Source organism: Dipodomys spectabilis, unplaced genomic scaffold, assembly GCF_019054845.1.
Source record: "Dipodomys spectabilis isolate Male_0828 unplaced genomic scaffold, ASM1905484v1 ptg000017l, whole genome shotgun sequence".
Classification (NCBI taxonomy): Eukaryota; Metazoa; Chordata; class Mammalia; order Rodentia; family Heteromyidae; genus Dipodomys; species Dipodomys spectabilis.
In genome coordinates this window covers 8,389,097-8,404,550 of record NW_024870694.1, presented here as the reverse complement: position 1 = coordinate 8,404,550, position 15,454 = coordinate 8,389,097, and the positions used below count along the sequence as shown (strand labels likewise).

The following is a 15,454-nucleotide window of genomic DNA, read 5'->3' as shown; positions in this document are numbered from 1 at the left end:
ATGAACCCATCATCTAGTTTCAATAATCATCAATGTTTGGCCAATTATTTTCACTCATAGCTTCCTAAACTCCCCCTACCCCCAACAGGATCATTTGGAGAAAATGGAGGCTAGAAGGGTGGTATTTGCACCAGAGCTTGGAGGGAATGAGGGTAGAGAGGAGTGAGGAAACCATGACAATCCTGGTGAGGCTGGAGCAAATAGATTTGTTGGGGAGGTGGCCAATGCCAATATTGGCCAAGGCCAATGCCCTTATCATCTCTTATCGTGAGCCATCCTTTCTTCTTCCCTCTTTTTTAGGGAGTTAGAAAGGTAAGCTAGAGTAGAATGATGTGGATTTATGGGGGGAGGGCACTGTTCATAGAAGCATTCAATCTGGAGGAAAGCTCCACAAATACATCCTTCTAGTTATCCTGTCCACTTGTGTGTGTTGCAGACTTGTGGAGCAGCAAGAGATGGATGTATGTGTGGGTCCCTGGTGTTCAGATTGGGAACTGAGGAAAGTACATGGGGCCCCGGGGGCTGTCAAGTCCCCGTTACCCCACCATTTTAGACTTTGGAGAGAAGCTCAGCAACCTCAAATTGCACCCAGGAGAGACGCAGGGAGGCCCGGGGTGAGCCCATGGCCCAGGTGGGCAGATTTTGCTTGGAACAGGTTGCCCTCTGAGCAAAGGCTGCACCCCATACCAGCCCTGCCAGAGCAGTCTCAAGAGAGGTGGGTGATTGGAGTCCTGGTGGGAGGTCCCAACGGTGCCACGGCTAACCCGGTGAGCTGCAGGGACAAGTCCCAGGCTGCGCGCTAAACGTAAGTGGAGAAAGGATCTCCAGGTCCCAGGTGCCACCGAGGAACAAGGTTGCCATCCTGTTAAGAAAAGGGCTGGGCTCTGTGATTTGCATATGACTTTGCAAAAATCTGCTTGAGATCCCATAGCCCTTTACAGAAAACAGAGTTAACTTATCAGTGCAACCTACTGTAGCACTAGTAACCCAATGTATAGTGCACCTGAAAAACACAATGATTCTTTCAAAGAGGGTCAGGAGGAAGCAGAGTTGGGTAGACATTCCTTGATCTCATAGTTCACAAGAAGCCAATCAGGTCTAGGATCCAGATGAGGATCATTGGCTGCCCATCTTGTTTGCTAAATGTATTACAACTCAATTCCGTATCGTTACAATCCATAACACCTCTGTGGGCCAAACCTGCAGCGGCCTCCCAATGTTCCAGACACAAAAATAGGCAGAGCAGAGCCACGTACTGTATAGAGAGGGATGCAGTAAACAGTAGCGCTGAGCGTCATTGGTCATTAGTGTTTATTTCATACCCCCTTTCTGACATTTTCTTACTTAACCTCCTCTCAGGTCCTATGACCTACCAATAAACCTTGCTATAACATTTTGTTGGGAGAAACAGAGAAGTCACTCATTAATGTATAGTAATGGTAGTAATGGGTTTAAAATTTGTGATTTCAAGTGTTACCAGGGCCCATAACATACAGTAATCTGTGAGTTTTCTAAGGCATGTGGTTGGTTTGGGCAGATTGCAAGGCTGGATGAGAGGAATTACCAGATAGGTGACAGAGTAGGTGGGAGCAACCTAGCTGGCATCTTCCAGTGTAGTTTATACCGCCTCTATTGGGCCATGTGAAACAAGGAACTATTGTTTCCCCGAGAAAAGATAGCCCCTTAAGGAAAGTTAACTTCGAGAACCACTGGGGGAATGAAATATTTTCAACAGCAATGGCTCCTAAGTAAAAGAAAAGTTCAGGATAAATCAGGGTATGGTCTCACATTTGACTAGAGCTCATCTCTATGAAGTGAAAGACTCCATCCACCTGCCATACAGAAATGAGGAGTCCAATCTGAAACTCTCCTAGTAAAAGCTAAAACACTGTTCACTAAGCCAAAGAGAACACTTCAACATCACAAGTTGAAATGGTGGTGACCATGAGTTCTACTGAAGGTAGAGGGTGCCCAGGATAGAGAAGGGAGAAAAGATTCTGAAGAAAGCCAGGGCTGTACATATGTACATATGACTCAGGTCAAGTCCTGAGTATCCACTGAGCTCACTTGCACCAAAGCAAAAAGACTTTGGCATAATATCACACTCACTAACATGGATAAGGGGGTGGCATTAGTCATCCTGATTAACTAGTCCCTCTCACCATCATTCACTGGTAATCCCAGGTTAACTTAGAAATGTGTCATCAGATCTACCATGTGTGTATTTTAATGGCAGAATTTATTAGTTTTTCTTTTTAAATAAATAGTGAATCTGACATTCTACTCTTTATCTACTATCTCTTATGGTTAGTAAATTATTGAGTGTTACCCTGTGCCAGGCAAAGTGCTAAGTATTCTCATATGTCATGTGATACTACTGGAGTCACAGCCTCAGGGGCTGGGTATGTCATTGCCCTTATTTTGCAGACTGAAGCCTGGAGAGGTCCTGCCCAGGATCATACAACTGGCAAGTGTAAGTGGGTAGGCTCTAAAGTGAGGTGTCTTTAACTCCAAATCTATCTATCTTAAACAACTGTGCAGGGTGCCTCTTCTAAGGGAGAACCATATGCTAAATGTTATTTGTACCTTTGTACGATGGTTTGTTCCAAAGACTTTGGAAAGTATCTATCACATAAAGATCTATCTTGTATCTGAGGACCTCTCTTGAAGTAGTATGGATCACTTCATTATATGTAGGGTTGGCTGAAAACTTTTTATCTTTTTAAACTTTAGGTTCTAATTGTCTCTGCTCACCTGCCAGTTGGTTTGATGGTAGTTTGATATGTGAGACACCATGAAATAAACCCATTGTAGGCAAGCTGAAACTCTGAGAAAACACATGCATATGTACACAGGAAGCCAATACTTAATAGAGCCTAGTTGGTAATTCCAAAAGAGCGGTTACCACCAATGCATAGCTCTTAACACAGTCTGCTAGTAGTTTAGGAAGGTCTTGAATTTGTGATACCCTTGCCCCAGTCTCTCAGAAGTACAGTACAGAAGTACACCATCATGCCCAACTGTGTAAATCTTAATTTTTAAAAGTGACAGCTGTTCATCTCTATTGAGATAAAAATTTTTAAGAATTTTGTGTAAGGCAGAGACTAGCAGAAAAAATTTAAGTGGAGGTTTGACAAGAGACCTTTGTATTTTTTGACATGCTTATAAGTATTTCTTATATAAACAACAGCACTCAGCTTAGAATTCACACAAAGATGCCATATCCAAATATCCTACACCTTTGCATTTATGGTTCTTTAGGAAAGCAAAGGATTCAACTTTTGAAATATTTCCCTAGCAATTCTAAGGGTTGGAGTGGTCTCTCATGCCGAGGCCTTCGTTGTGTCCTGGCTTCTACATACACCATCCCTAGACAACCTGACTTGCAATATCCATGGCTACCCTTTACAGCCTCCACAATGCTGTCCAGGAGCACTTGTTTAGTATCATCCACAGGGGGCAAGACTCAGTGAGTTCCTCTAGATAGGACAGGGGCTTTTATTAACCAGACCTGCTCAACATTCCTTTTATGGGAGGTGGAATGGGGTGAGTATATTGAGGTTTCCTATCTTCCCCTATTCAGGCATAGGCCCTTACATGTGAGCTTTGTTCTTAACACAAGGCCCTATCCTTCTATTAGACCCACAACAAGAGCTTTCTAAACCACATTGAGGTATTTTATAGTCACTGGGTACTGAAGTGATACTACTAGATATCCAGTGAGATTAAAAGCAGCCACAAGTTGGGGACATATTTATTATATGATATTTATACCCTTTCTTCATTCACAGAGGTACCAGTTTTACAACAGATTTGTAAGTAAATCTCAGCTGCCTTTCACCAACAGCGTTCTCAATGTACTATGTGACTACGTGTTGACAATGTTTCATTCTGATGGATTAGGAAATCATGGAGGCGGGAACATGCCTGCTATGCCCATGGCTAAGACATAAGAAGCTGTCTCCTGTACATTTTGATTCCTGCCATGTTCCATTAGGCACAGTAAATAGGGAACAACTGATATGCAATATAATACACACAGCCAGAATGTTCTTGGCCTTTAAATTGAGAGTTTCATTCAGCTGTATCAGGGGAAGGAAATTATAGACTACATTATCTGCATGAAATGGTTGCTTTGTGTGTTTGTACCTGAATCACTCAATGGTTTCCTTTATTGGACTTGGCCAGTGGGGGACAGTATGTATAGAGTATGTATATAGGACCTCAGAAAGACCTGGATTCAAACCCAGTTCTACACTTTCTGGTTGTGTGATCCTGAGTAAGTTGTTTAACCTCTCTGTTTGACATTTTCCTGTAAAATCTGTCATCTGCAAAATGAGGAGAATGATACTTACCTTGAAGGAGTGTCATTTCTGTTGGGGGTTTACTCAGAGAGACAGCTGCCAGGTGTTTATGCTCTACCAGAATGGCTTTCTGGCAGGCAGGCTGTGTGTTCCTCTGCCTGACAACCACAGCAGTGATGTCTCAGTTTTGGAAAAGACTGTATCTGACTCACTAAGTGGGGAGGGGACTTTGTTCTTTGGTGGGGGCTGTACGTGCTGTGCTGTCTGTGTTCCTCCATCACACACAGGGAACTCTGCAAATACCATATTGACTGGTTTGCCAGAGCCTTTCTCTACCTCAAGCTTCAAACTAGAGCCTAGACTGGCAGCTCTCCTTCATGTAGTCATCAGAATGAAAAACTGACGTACACAGTGGGAGAGAGATTGAATCGTGCATAGGGAGAAGACATCAACACCACATAATGTATTTCCAGATCTGCTCTTTTCAAGGAATGGTTTTGTGACTGCATTTTTGCTCTTTCACACATCCCACTGAGCCTGAAGGTCTTCTTTGGGATCTAATATGTATTTACTACCCATGCCAATGCAGGCCTCTTCACCCACCTTCTTCTGCAAGGTGGTAAAGAACAACATGGTGCTGAGCAGGAAGGTCTCAGAGAGGCCTTCCCACTTTCAGAATACCCTCAGCATCTGGAGGCCAGCCACGAACAGCAATATTCAAGCCCTCCAGATTATTTCTTTCCACTTCTCCCTGGACATAATAAACTCTCTGATGAACTTGACATAGACAAGTGTGGGACAGATAGCCTTGAAAAGATTTGCTTCAGGGAAATGTTTTTGTTCCAAGTTTAGGAAATATAGAAACATCCTATTTACCAGAGAACTTTCCATCTGTTCTAAGATTGTGATTGAGGAGGAAGGGGGTAGGGAAGGGAGGAGAGATGTCTGAATTCATTTTGGACATTGGCATATCTGAAACCTTGCTGCCTATGTGGTGGTCACTGAATTCTTTCCCAGGAGCCCCTTGTCCCCTTTTGACCAAGTGTCCCTCACTAAGAGTCACTCTGGAAGCCCCTTTGGGGATCTAAGAGCTGAAACCACACTTGAAATATGCTTCCTCTCGCTCCTGTGGCACATCCTTTCACGAAATCTCTTTGTGAACTTGAAAGCATGTTTCAGGCTTCCTCTCGCCTTGCCCTAAACAGCTGAGTTTGGAAGAAAGGCTGAAGGGCTTATCAGGCCCTGTTCCTCCTACTCCCCTGCCCTCTCATTTTCCTTTCCTTTCCTTTCCTTCCCTTCCCTTCCCTTTCCCTTCTTTTCCCTTTCCCTTCTCTTTCCTTTTCCCTTTCCCTGTCCCTTTCCTTTGTCCAAAGCTCCTGGCTTTCACAACCAGACAAAGTTTCCTTTTCCTCAGCTCACAAACTTGATCCATTTGCCACTCTTCTTGAACTTTAAGATACCAAGGTTAAGTAGATTGCCTACCAAGCATTGTGGTTCAGTAGATGGTAAATGACAGCAGCTATCTAGTAACTGTGTTCTTTTCTTCATATTCTTCAAATTGACACCTATTAGGGTGTGTGTGTATTTGTGCGCACACACGCGTGCCAGTATTGGATTTAGAACTCAGGGCACTGTACTCTCTCTACTTGCTTATTTGCCTGGCACTCTACCACTTAAGCCATGACTTCAGCGCAGATTTTTGCTGGTTATTTTTGGAGATAGAGTCTTACAAACTGTTTTTGAAAACTGGAGCTGGCTTTGAACTGTGAGCCTCCATATCTCAACCTACTGAGTAGTTAGGATTATAGGCATAAGCCACCAGTGCCCAGCCAAAAAATAACATCTTTCCGATTTTGTTTTAATAAAAGCATTCTATCCTATCATAGAGATTTGGAAAAAGCCATCAACCAGAAATAACCATATTTTATATTTTGGTATATTTCCTTCACATATACATATGTGTATATATGCACGAACATACACATATATGTATATGTAGAAACATAAACACAAGTACATACATATATACACACATATATTCCGCTTTTATATTTAACAACAAGGTATATCTTTCATATTGAGACACTAGAAAGTAGTGGGTACTCAGGAAAAAATGTGGTGAATAAATGAATATGAAAGTGTTAGGAATAAAGTCTCTTTGGAGACAGTGTCTTGGAGTTTTGTCCAAGTGAAGCAACAAAGACTGCTGAAAGTGAGGGGAGGATTTAAAGAAAGAAGAAGCAGGACAATCAGAATCAGTAGAAGTCCAGGGGCAGTTCTCTCTGGGAGCATGAAGGAAAAATAAGTGCATGCCAGCAAGGAAAAGGAGGTTCCTGATCATCAAAGAAAGAGAGAACAGTGGAGAAGCTGACCACTGAGGCCGGGGTGTGCGTGTGTGTGAAAAGAGATGCACAGTACTGTGCTAGGCTAAGGACAGGCTCTTCTTGAGTGGAGGGAAGGAATAAGGGAATAAAGGGACAGCGAAGCATCAGGATGAAGATGACGGTGTTCTACAACCACTGCACTACAGCCCTTTAGTCATTTCTGGACACTGCCCAGCAGTGACATTCCTGAAGGTGTTCAGTATCTAGCACATTCTCCTTCCCACCGCCCCTCACACAAACCCTGAGCTTTACTCAGGCAAATTCACTCTCCACACCCCAAACGTACCCTACACTCTCCTTCCTCCCCACCTCATCCTTGCAGTTTGATATACCTGGAATATCCTCATCCCCACTCCCAATATTTCTGCTACCATAGTAAATTCTACTTCAGTAGTAACATCAAGTGCTCAACACTACTGGCCTTCCCAAACCAGAAGCTTTTTTACTTTCTTATATTTTGTTTTAATCTCTAGAGCTGTCAAACAGATTGCTTCCTGTTTATTTGCTTATCTTTATTCAGCCAACAAATATTTGTTGAGTATTTCCTACCAGTTTATTTAATTTCAGGAAGCGATCAGTACAGCAGAGTGCAATGGGAGAGATGGCAGAGTTAGTTCCTCAGTGAGTTCCTCCTTCTACAGCTCTGTTTTCACAAAGTACAGCCTTTGTGATAATAAAGCCCACCTGGAAGGAACTCTCTCTTCTTCTACTTGAAAGCCAAGCAACCACAAGGTCAAGATTATAAGGACTGTGTATAAAATTAAAGCTTGAGATACACAGCTGTTTGGTGTTATTATATAAAGACTTCCTGCCTAGGTCTTGAATCCACTTGTGTCAGACAGCTAAGTGACAAATCCAGTATGTATATATTTTCTTTTTGTAACATATTTCATGGATTTAACTCTAGCATGTCATATATGTATTAAGTAAAATCTAACACAAAAATATGTTTTTAGAAGTCCATTAGTTCTTGTTCTTCCTTCACACTGAAATATACCAAGGAGGAGCCGGGTGCCGGTGGCTCACACCTGTAATCCTAGCTACTCAGGATGCTGAGATCTGAGGATCGCGGTTCAAGGCCAGTCTGGGCAGGAAAGTCCGTAAGACCCTTATCTCCAATAAAAACCACTCGAAAACTGGAAGTGGTGCTGTGGCTCAAGCAGTAGAGCACTCTCCTTGAGCTGAAGAGTGCAGGGACAACATCCAAGCCCTGAGTTCAAGCTCCACAACGGACCAAAAAAAAAAGAAAGAAAGAAAGAAAAAAAATATACTGAGGGTGAAAGGGGTGACATTGTTCAAGATGCATTGTACTCACAAAGTGACATGTTGAATTGAAACCCCTTTCCACAACTATTTAAGGATAATATAAATAAATTAAAGAAACGTGCAACATATATTAAGTATTTGAAAACGCTCTGTGTAAGAAATGATGCCTATGGGAGAAGAACAAAGGAGGGGGTAACAATGCTCAACAAGAGATGCACTCATTACTGTACTCCTGTAATTGTAACCCCTCTGTACAGCATCTTTACAATAAAATAAAAATTAAAAAAATGATGCCTATGTCACATTCATGAGTATCTTATAAATGTGTCATCTCCAAAAATCAAATTATATGTTTGTCAAGATGCAAAACAGGGGCTGGGAATGTAGCTTAGTGGTAGAATGCATGAATCCCTGGGTTCAATTCCTTAGTACTACATAAACAGAAAAAGCTGGAAGTAGAGCTGTGCCTCAAGTGGCAGAATGCTAGCCTTAGCACAAGAAGCTCAAGGACAGTACCCAGGTCCTGAGTTCAAGCCCCAGGACTGGCAAAAAACAAAAACAAAACAAGATGCAAAACAGTGAGTAAAAACAGTAGCCACAGAGTAAAAACAGGTATTTATATATCTAACCAACGAAGGACTAATACCCAGAAGACTAATATGAACTTCTGGCAATGAATAAAATATACAAAACAACTGCTGAGATGCATAAGTAAAAAGGTTGGCAGGGACACTATTTTCAGGGAAAATTCACAGGTCTAGAAGGATAAGGAAAGGTATTACAAGGGAAGGGTAAAGATGGGTGAATAATTTGGAAATACAGAGCAACTGTGTATGAAGAGTGTAGAGGGAAGCTCAATGAAAGCTGTTGATCAATAGTGGGGATGCAGGAAAGAAAGTGGTAGTCAGTGATATTCCCTAGATACTATGTTGGGAATGAACTTTACAACTTGGGCGGAGAGGAAGGTCAAGAGGGGAGAAAGTGGGAGAAAATGAGAGAGGGAGTAACACTGTTCAAAAAGGAATGTACTCATTCCCTGACTTATGTAACTGTAACTCCTCTGTGTATCACATTTACAATAAAATTTAAAACAAAGTAGTAGACAAGGTTGGTTATTCTGAACTAAATGCAATATATACACATCTGAAATGCCTTGGTGCAATTAACTGTGCCTTTAATACACAATAAAAATGATGAATGATTGGGAATCAAAATAGCCTATGATGGAAGGGTGGTACTAGCAGGATGCAGGTGGGCTAATGAAAAGGGTAACAAATGAATATGATCAACATAGTTGATTTGTATGTATGAAAACTGAACAATGAAACCTATTGAAATTGTTTTAAGCAGGGGGTGTGGGATAAGGAGAGTGATAGAGAACATAGATACATTGTACACATGTATAAAAATGTCACAAGGAAACTCCCTTTACTCTCTTTTTTATAAACTCCCTTTATACAACTGATATATGTATGATGATTAAAAAAGGTATGTGAACCCATTATTAATCAGAGAAATGCAAATTACCAACTTACCAGATTTGAAAAAATTCTAACATTGATGAAGATGTAAAACGGAAACTCTATGTGTATTAGTGGGGGTGGGGGTGGGTAAATTTTGTTCCAGCACTTTGAAAAATAGTTGACCCTCTAAGGAAACTGAGGCTGTAGTTAACGCCTATCATCTAGCAGTTCTACTTCCAATTTGACACCCAGAGAAACTGAATTGTATCTGCCCAATGATATAGATGTGATGTAAGAATATTCAGAATCAGCCTTGTCCAAAATAGCCCCAACCCTATAGTCACATGCTTGGATATCCTACAACAGTGAAAACAACTGAGCTACCTTGCATACACCGGCATGCATGAATTCCATGGAAATGAATGTTAAGGGACAGAAGCAAGACACAAAAGAATATATCTGGTATGATTTTAGTCCCATAAAACAGCCAAACTGAAATTATATTTTTAAACACACATAGAAAGTAGAATTATAAACTAAGGTCATGATAAACATCAAAAGTGTAGTCTTTCCTGAGGGAGAAGCACAGCAGGGAAGGCACCGAGCAGATTTCAGAAAATAAGCACTGCTCTATTTCATGGGCTGCCTGATGTTACGTGATACTTACTGAGTTAGCTTGGTTTTTGTGTGTATTGCCAAACATTTTTTTATAATTTGAAAAACTTTTAAGGTTTAATGTGAATCAGATATTTATAATTAGGAATGCATTTTATCCATACAAATTAGCTTATAAATAACAAAATCACAACAGCTCATGCGTATGGATTCAATACTGTACATTTCAATGAATATAAAAGTAAATAACATAATTGCAATGGGGCAGTTAAAACTGAGAAGAGTTGGGGGTTGAGAGGGATGAGGGAGAATGACAAAAGAGGTGACATCAGTCAAGATGTATTGTATTCATAAACTGATTTGTTGAATCGTAACTCCTTTGTACAACTACTTAAAAGTAATAAAAATATAATTTTAAAGCATTAAGAATAGACAAGACTTACAATTAAAAACATAATAGAACAAAAATGAATAAAGATGATTTTTAAAGTATCTGAAGTCAGTTAAAGATTTAAAATATTGATGAAATATTAGATTGCAAGTTTGTGAGGAAACTGGGACTCACATACTCAGGTGAGGGGTGTAAATTTGGTATAATACCTACAGTTATTTGACATATATCCAAATTTAAAATGCATATTCCTCTGATGCAGTATTTTTCATTGTAGGAAGTTATCTTGTTATTCTCTCAATATACTTCTAAGTATGAAAAATGATGTCTGTACAAAATACTAATTATAACCTTGTTAGTAATGGCAACAGATTGGAAACATTCAATATTCTCATCAACAAAGTCAAATTTAAATAAATTATGGTACTGTATTTGACTTGGCAGATATCAACAAAAATGAAACATTTCTTGCCCTATTATGAAATAACTATGCAGATTCATTACCCCCAAATTATAAAGCAATACTTCCTTGCATGCTACTTGTTCAATTTTTTAAAAAATAAGTCTGAAAGCTTTTGTTTTTTAAATAATATTTTAAAGAATATCACTATAGAAGGATGTCTACATTTTTGTAGTGTGTATATCAGTGCTTCCAAAATTCATTAAAAAAACCCTTGATGGTAAATGATTTAATTAGATGAGCAAGTGGAAGAATGTGAAGATTTTGGTAATGCTACCAAAGAAACTTCTCAATAGTTCCCAAGCACAGAGCTAATCACCTTTTTTTTTTTAAAGGATATAATTCTACATAGAAAGAAAATACTGTTTTGATTCAGATGTCTCATGGGCAGTGCTCTAACATATCATCCATGATTAGAGTAGCTATTTTGGGGCCAAAATTGATACAAAGAAGAAGAATAGAAAAGAAGATGAATCTCAAGGTCAAGCTCAGATTTTACTTTTGGTGTAGCCTGGTTCCCAGACCAAATTTGTCTTTCAAAGTGGGTTTCTCTCTGGCATATTGTGCAGTGAGTAGGTATCTCATACCTGCGACTTCTCTGACTTGTATAGCAACTGGCACAGAGGAAGTACTAAGTACAACTGTCTTGTTTCATCGACACATGTGACATGTATGTAGAAAGCCACCCTATTAGCATATACAGACACTTGGGGGTAAACTGAAGCCTATGAGCAAGGACAGCAATTGTTTTTATATATCCTGAATCTCAGTGATATTCGATACTCAACTCAATTTTGTTGAATGAAAGAGTGAATTCAGGCCAGGTACTGGTAGCTCATGCCTGTAATCCCATCCACTCAGGAGGCAGAGATGGAAAGACTATGGTTAGAGGTCAGTCCAGCAAAAAGTTTATGAGATCTCATCTCAACCAATAAAAAGCAGGATGTGGTGCAAATTAGTATTGCTGGTACACAGAAAGATTGCTCTAGTACCACCACAGCCATGGTCACATAGAACAAGGTAGAAGAAGAATTAGAAGACCTGTTAGTAGTGGGCCATGGGTCTGGTTGAAAGTAGGACTGTCATAGGTTAGTTTACATCTTCTTCTTGTACTTTTCTAAAAAAGAAGAGCTATAGAGGCTGGTTCCAAAACTCATGTGGTCATTGTGGTTCCTCAGAAGAGGCTACCATGAGGGCATTCGCATTCGCTTTCTTAGCAAAGCCCAGCTCTCACTCCAACAACACAAAGCCCCCAAGTCAGGCCATCCCCATTATCCATCTACCAGACTGCTCCTGACATGTTTCAGAAGCCATCAGAAGTAAAGAAGTGCACTATTTGCCAGGGAAGTAAGATCAAGTAAGAATTTTCAATCAAGTTCAAAGTCAAGAATCAGGGTAATTGCCAGGTACTGGTGGCTCCTGATTATAATCCTAGCTACTCAGGAGGTTGAGATCTGAGAACTGCTGTTAGAAACAACTTTACTACCCAGGCAGTAAAGTCCAAGACACTCCTATTAACCAACATAAAGCCAGAAGTAGAGCTTGGTTTTAATGGTAGAATGCCAGCTTTGACTGAAAAAGCTAAGGGACAGTGTCCAGGTCCTGAGTTCAAGTCCTAGGACTGGCACAAAAAAGGGTAATATTTGCTCACCTGTCAGCTCACCAGGTGTGTCTCCACAACTCTGCATTGTAGCCACAAGTAATCTGTGCCATGTTTCCTACCATACATCATTCAGGTCAAGGGGCTCCTGCTTAGCCAAATCAGATCTCAAAGCCACTGGCCACTGTCTACCATTAGTTTCTTTGTTCTACATGTTGCTCCTGGCATCTTTTTTGCTTACAGTTTCTACAGGAGCAAATGTGGGAAAAGCCTGACCTCTAGGTGCTATACCCCTGACATCACTCCTAGCCCTTCCAGATTCAAATTCTGAAGAACAATATTCAATATCATCTGCTTTGACAAGCTGGATTCATTTGGTTCTGTATTAAAATAACTTCTTATCTGTTTTATGGACACTAAAGATGAAAAGGGTAAGTGATATGCCAAAAGGTTTGTGTGCTTCTGATAATCTAAAATATCAGACAGTATTTTCACAATTAAAAAAAACCAAAAGCAGCCTTGAAAGCAGCCTTGACCTGAAAGCAGCCACGTTTCTATCCACTCCGTACCCCCTCCACCTCCCCTCACTCTCCTTCCCTCCCTCCATCCGTTACATCACCCACATCCTGGCAGAACCTGTCAGGCAGAGGTACTCACTTGGGTCTTGTTTGCCTTGGATGGTCACCATGCCACCCACCTTAACACCTTAGCTTGCTCTCAGATTTGCTTTCTTCTTCCACCAAAATTTTAACAATGATAGGATTTCAGTTAGATGTCCAGCTGTAGCAGGGCTCTAGGAAATTGTTCCTCCCAGGCAGGGATCAGCCTTGGCGCATCCGGGTAATCACTGCCAAGTGTTCAGAGCCCATTGGAATTTGCTTGGGAGGCTGGCAGACTCTGGGGCAGAATCACACCCCCACCAAGGCCATGACGTGAGTCACAAGTACTTGGCTACAGGGAGTGTGTGATAGGCATTGAAACTTGTCACATGTTGGCCCCAGAGATACTGGACTGGGCTATAGAACCATGCTGCAATGTTCTGTGGGTCACTATGTGTTCACAGGCACAGGGTGGGGATGGTACAGAGAGGCAGTTGGAAAAGGGGTTTGTCTTTTGTTGTCAGAAGCTGACCTATCAAGGTTGCTACAGTAGTATTATTTTTAATCTGATTTAACAGGCAAGGGAACTAAGTTGGCTTGAGCAGGAAGCCACTCACTAAACTGGCTTTTGGCTGTGAGTAAGATACTTTGTTCTCTCTCTGTCTCTCTCTGCCTCTGTCTCTCTGTCTCTGTCTCTCTGTCTCTCTCTGTCTCTCTCTGTCTCTCTCCTTTCTTTCTGTGCTAGCACTGAGGCCAGAACTAAAGGCACAGGCACTGTCCCTTAGTCCCTTAGCATTTTTGCTTAAGGCTGGCACTCTATCACTTGAGTCACAGCTAAACTTCTGGCTAAATAGAGAAAAGAGTCATATGGACTTTTCTGCCTAGACAGGTTTTTGAATCTTAATCCTCAGATCTCAGCCTCCTGAATAGCTAGGATTACAGGCGTGATTCATCTGTGCCAAGTTTACTTTCTTCCTTTCAAACAGGATGAAGGAAGAGAGCTGGACAGTCTCTAGGCCTGCTTTCTTCACTTTATTCTACGATTCCAAACTCTAAGGTACTCTAAGTCAAATCAGGGCACACCTGCAGCTTTCCCCTGTTATCTATTCTGTGGGCAGATCACCTTTACATCCTTATTCCTGGCACAGATATCTAGTATCATCACCTAGAACAAAGATATTTTATTCATTCCCAAGCGCTCAGGCTTTTTGATAGCATTTCTGTAGCTTCCTGCAACCTGCCAGCAAATCCTCCCTGGCTGTTGTAGTTTATGAAACTTATTTGTTTCCAGATGATTGGCAACTTTAATGATGGGTTTCTCCAGGTGGTTTTCAAGGTATAGAATATAAATGAGAATGCTGAGTATGAAAATGCCACCAGATTTTGCTTGATGACCTCAGATTGTAATTAACAGTGGAATGGACTTCATACCCTTTGGTGATGTGCAGCAGCCAGAAGTCAGGCACTCATGTAAGTAAGTGTTCATTCATAAGAGAACTTGTAGCCTCCTGTTCTCACACTCTACCAATAGGCTCTAAAAAGCCAGCCTATATGCTGGGTTGGATGTCCCTGAGGAAATGACAGCGTTGTGTTTCTGTGGCAGAGCAGCTAGAGAGAGGGAACTTTAGTTGTTCTGAGGGCCTTAGGCTCCTCTGATGCCCACTGTTGCCTTCTCCCTTTCTCCAGTCACCTGTCCACTTCAAACAAGAGTAACAAGAAAACTATATTGGGAAAAATATTTTCAGCTAACGCCAGCGGCTCATGGCTATGATCCTAGCTACTCAGGAGGCTGAGATCTAAAGATAACAGTTCAAAGCCAGCTGGGGCAGAAAAGTCCATGAGACTCCTGTCTCCAATAAACTATTCAAAAAAAAAAAAAGCTGGAAGTGGTGCTGTGGCTCAAGTGGTAGAACACTAGCCTTGAGCACAAAGAGGCTCATGAAGTGCCCAGATCCCAGGCCTGGCAAAAAACTCAACAACAACAAAAGCAATAAAACAACTCCCCCTAAGACCCCATTATTTTCAAGTCTTGCATCCCCTTTCTCCTTACAGCCAATGAAACTATTGAGAAAACTAAAAAAATACCAAACAAATCATATTTTGTGGTTAAAATTTTGAAGTAGAAATAGCAGTCTACTAAGACGAGGAATACCTGAATACTTGCCTCAGGTGCACCTTTAATGGCTGGTCACCCGTAGCTGGAATGGCTGCTCAGGGCGCACAGCTCACCAAGACAGAGGTCACAACAGACTAGAGACCCCAACCTAACTGGGTATCTTGATATTTCTGAAGAACCTATCAAGTGAAATGTATCACCTGGTATGAGCCTAGATTTCATTAGCACAATGCTGAATCTCCATATTTCTAGAGGT

The 15,454-nt window shown here is 41.1% G+C and overlaps 1 protein-coding gene across 2 annotated transcripts in view; it reads right to left on the bottom strand.

The window, feature by feature from the left end:
* Window positions 1-583: 583 nt before the first annotated feature.
* Window positions 584-15,454, bottom strand: part of LOC122097505 (kalirin) — a 470,035-nt gene continuing 455,164 nt past the window's right edge. The window contains exon 34 of one of the 2 annotated variants that reach the window (XM_042668072.1): window positions 584-862. In XM_042668072.1, coding sequence (XP_042524006.1) covers window positions 800-862 — 63 coding nt within the window. In that variant the 3' untranslated portion in view covers window positions 584-799. The remainder of the gene's footprint in view (window positions 863-15,454) is intronic. The other variant, XM_042668064.1, reaches the window with a different exon arrangement.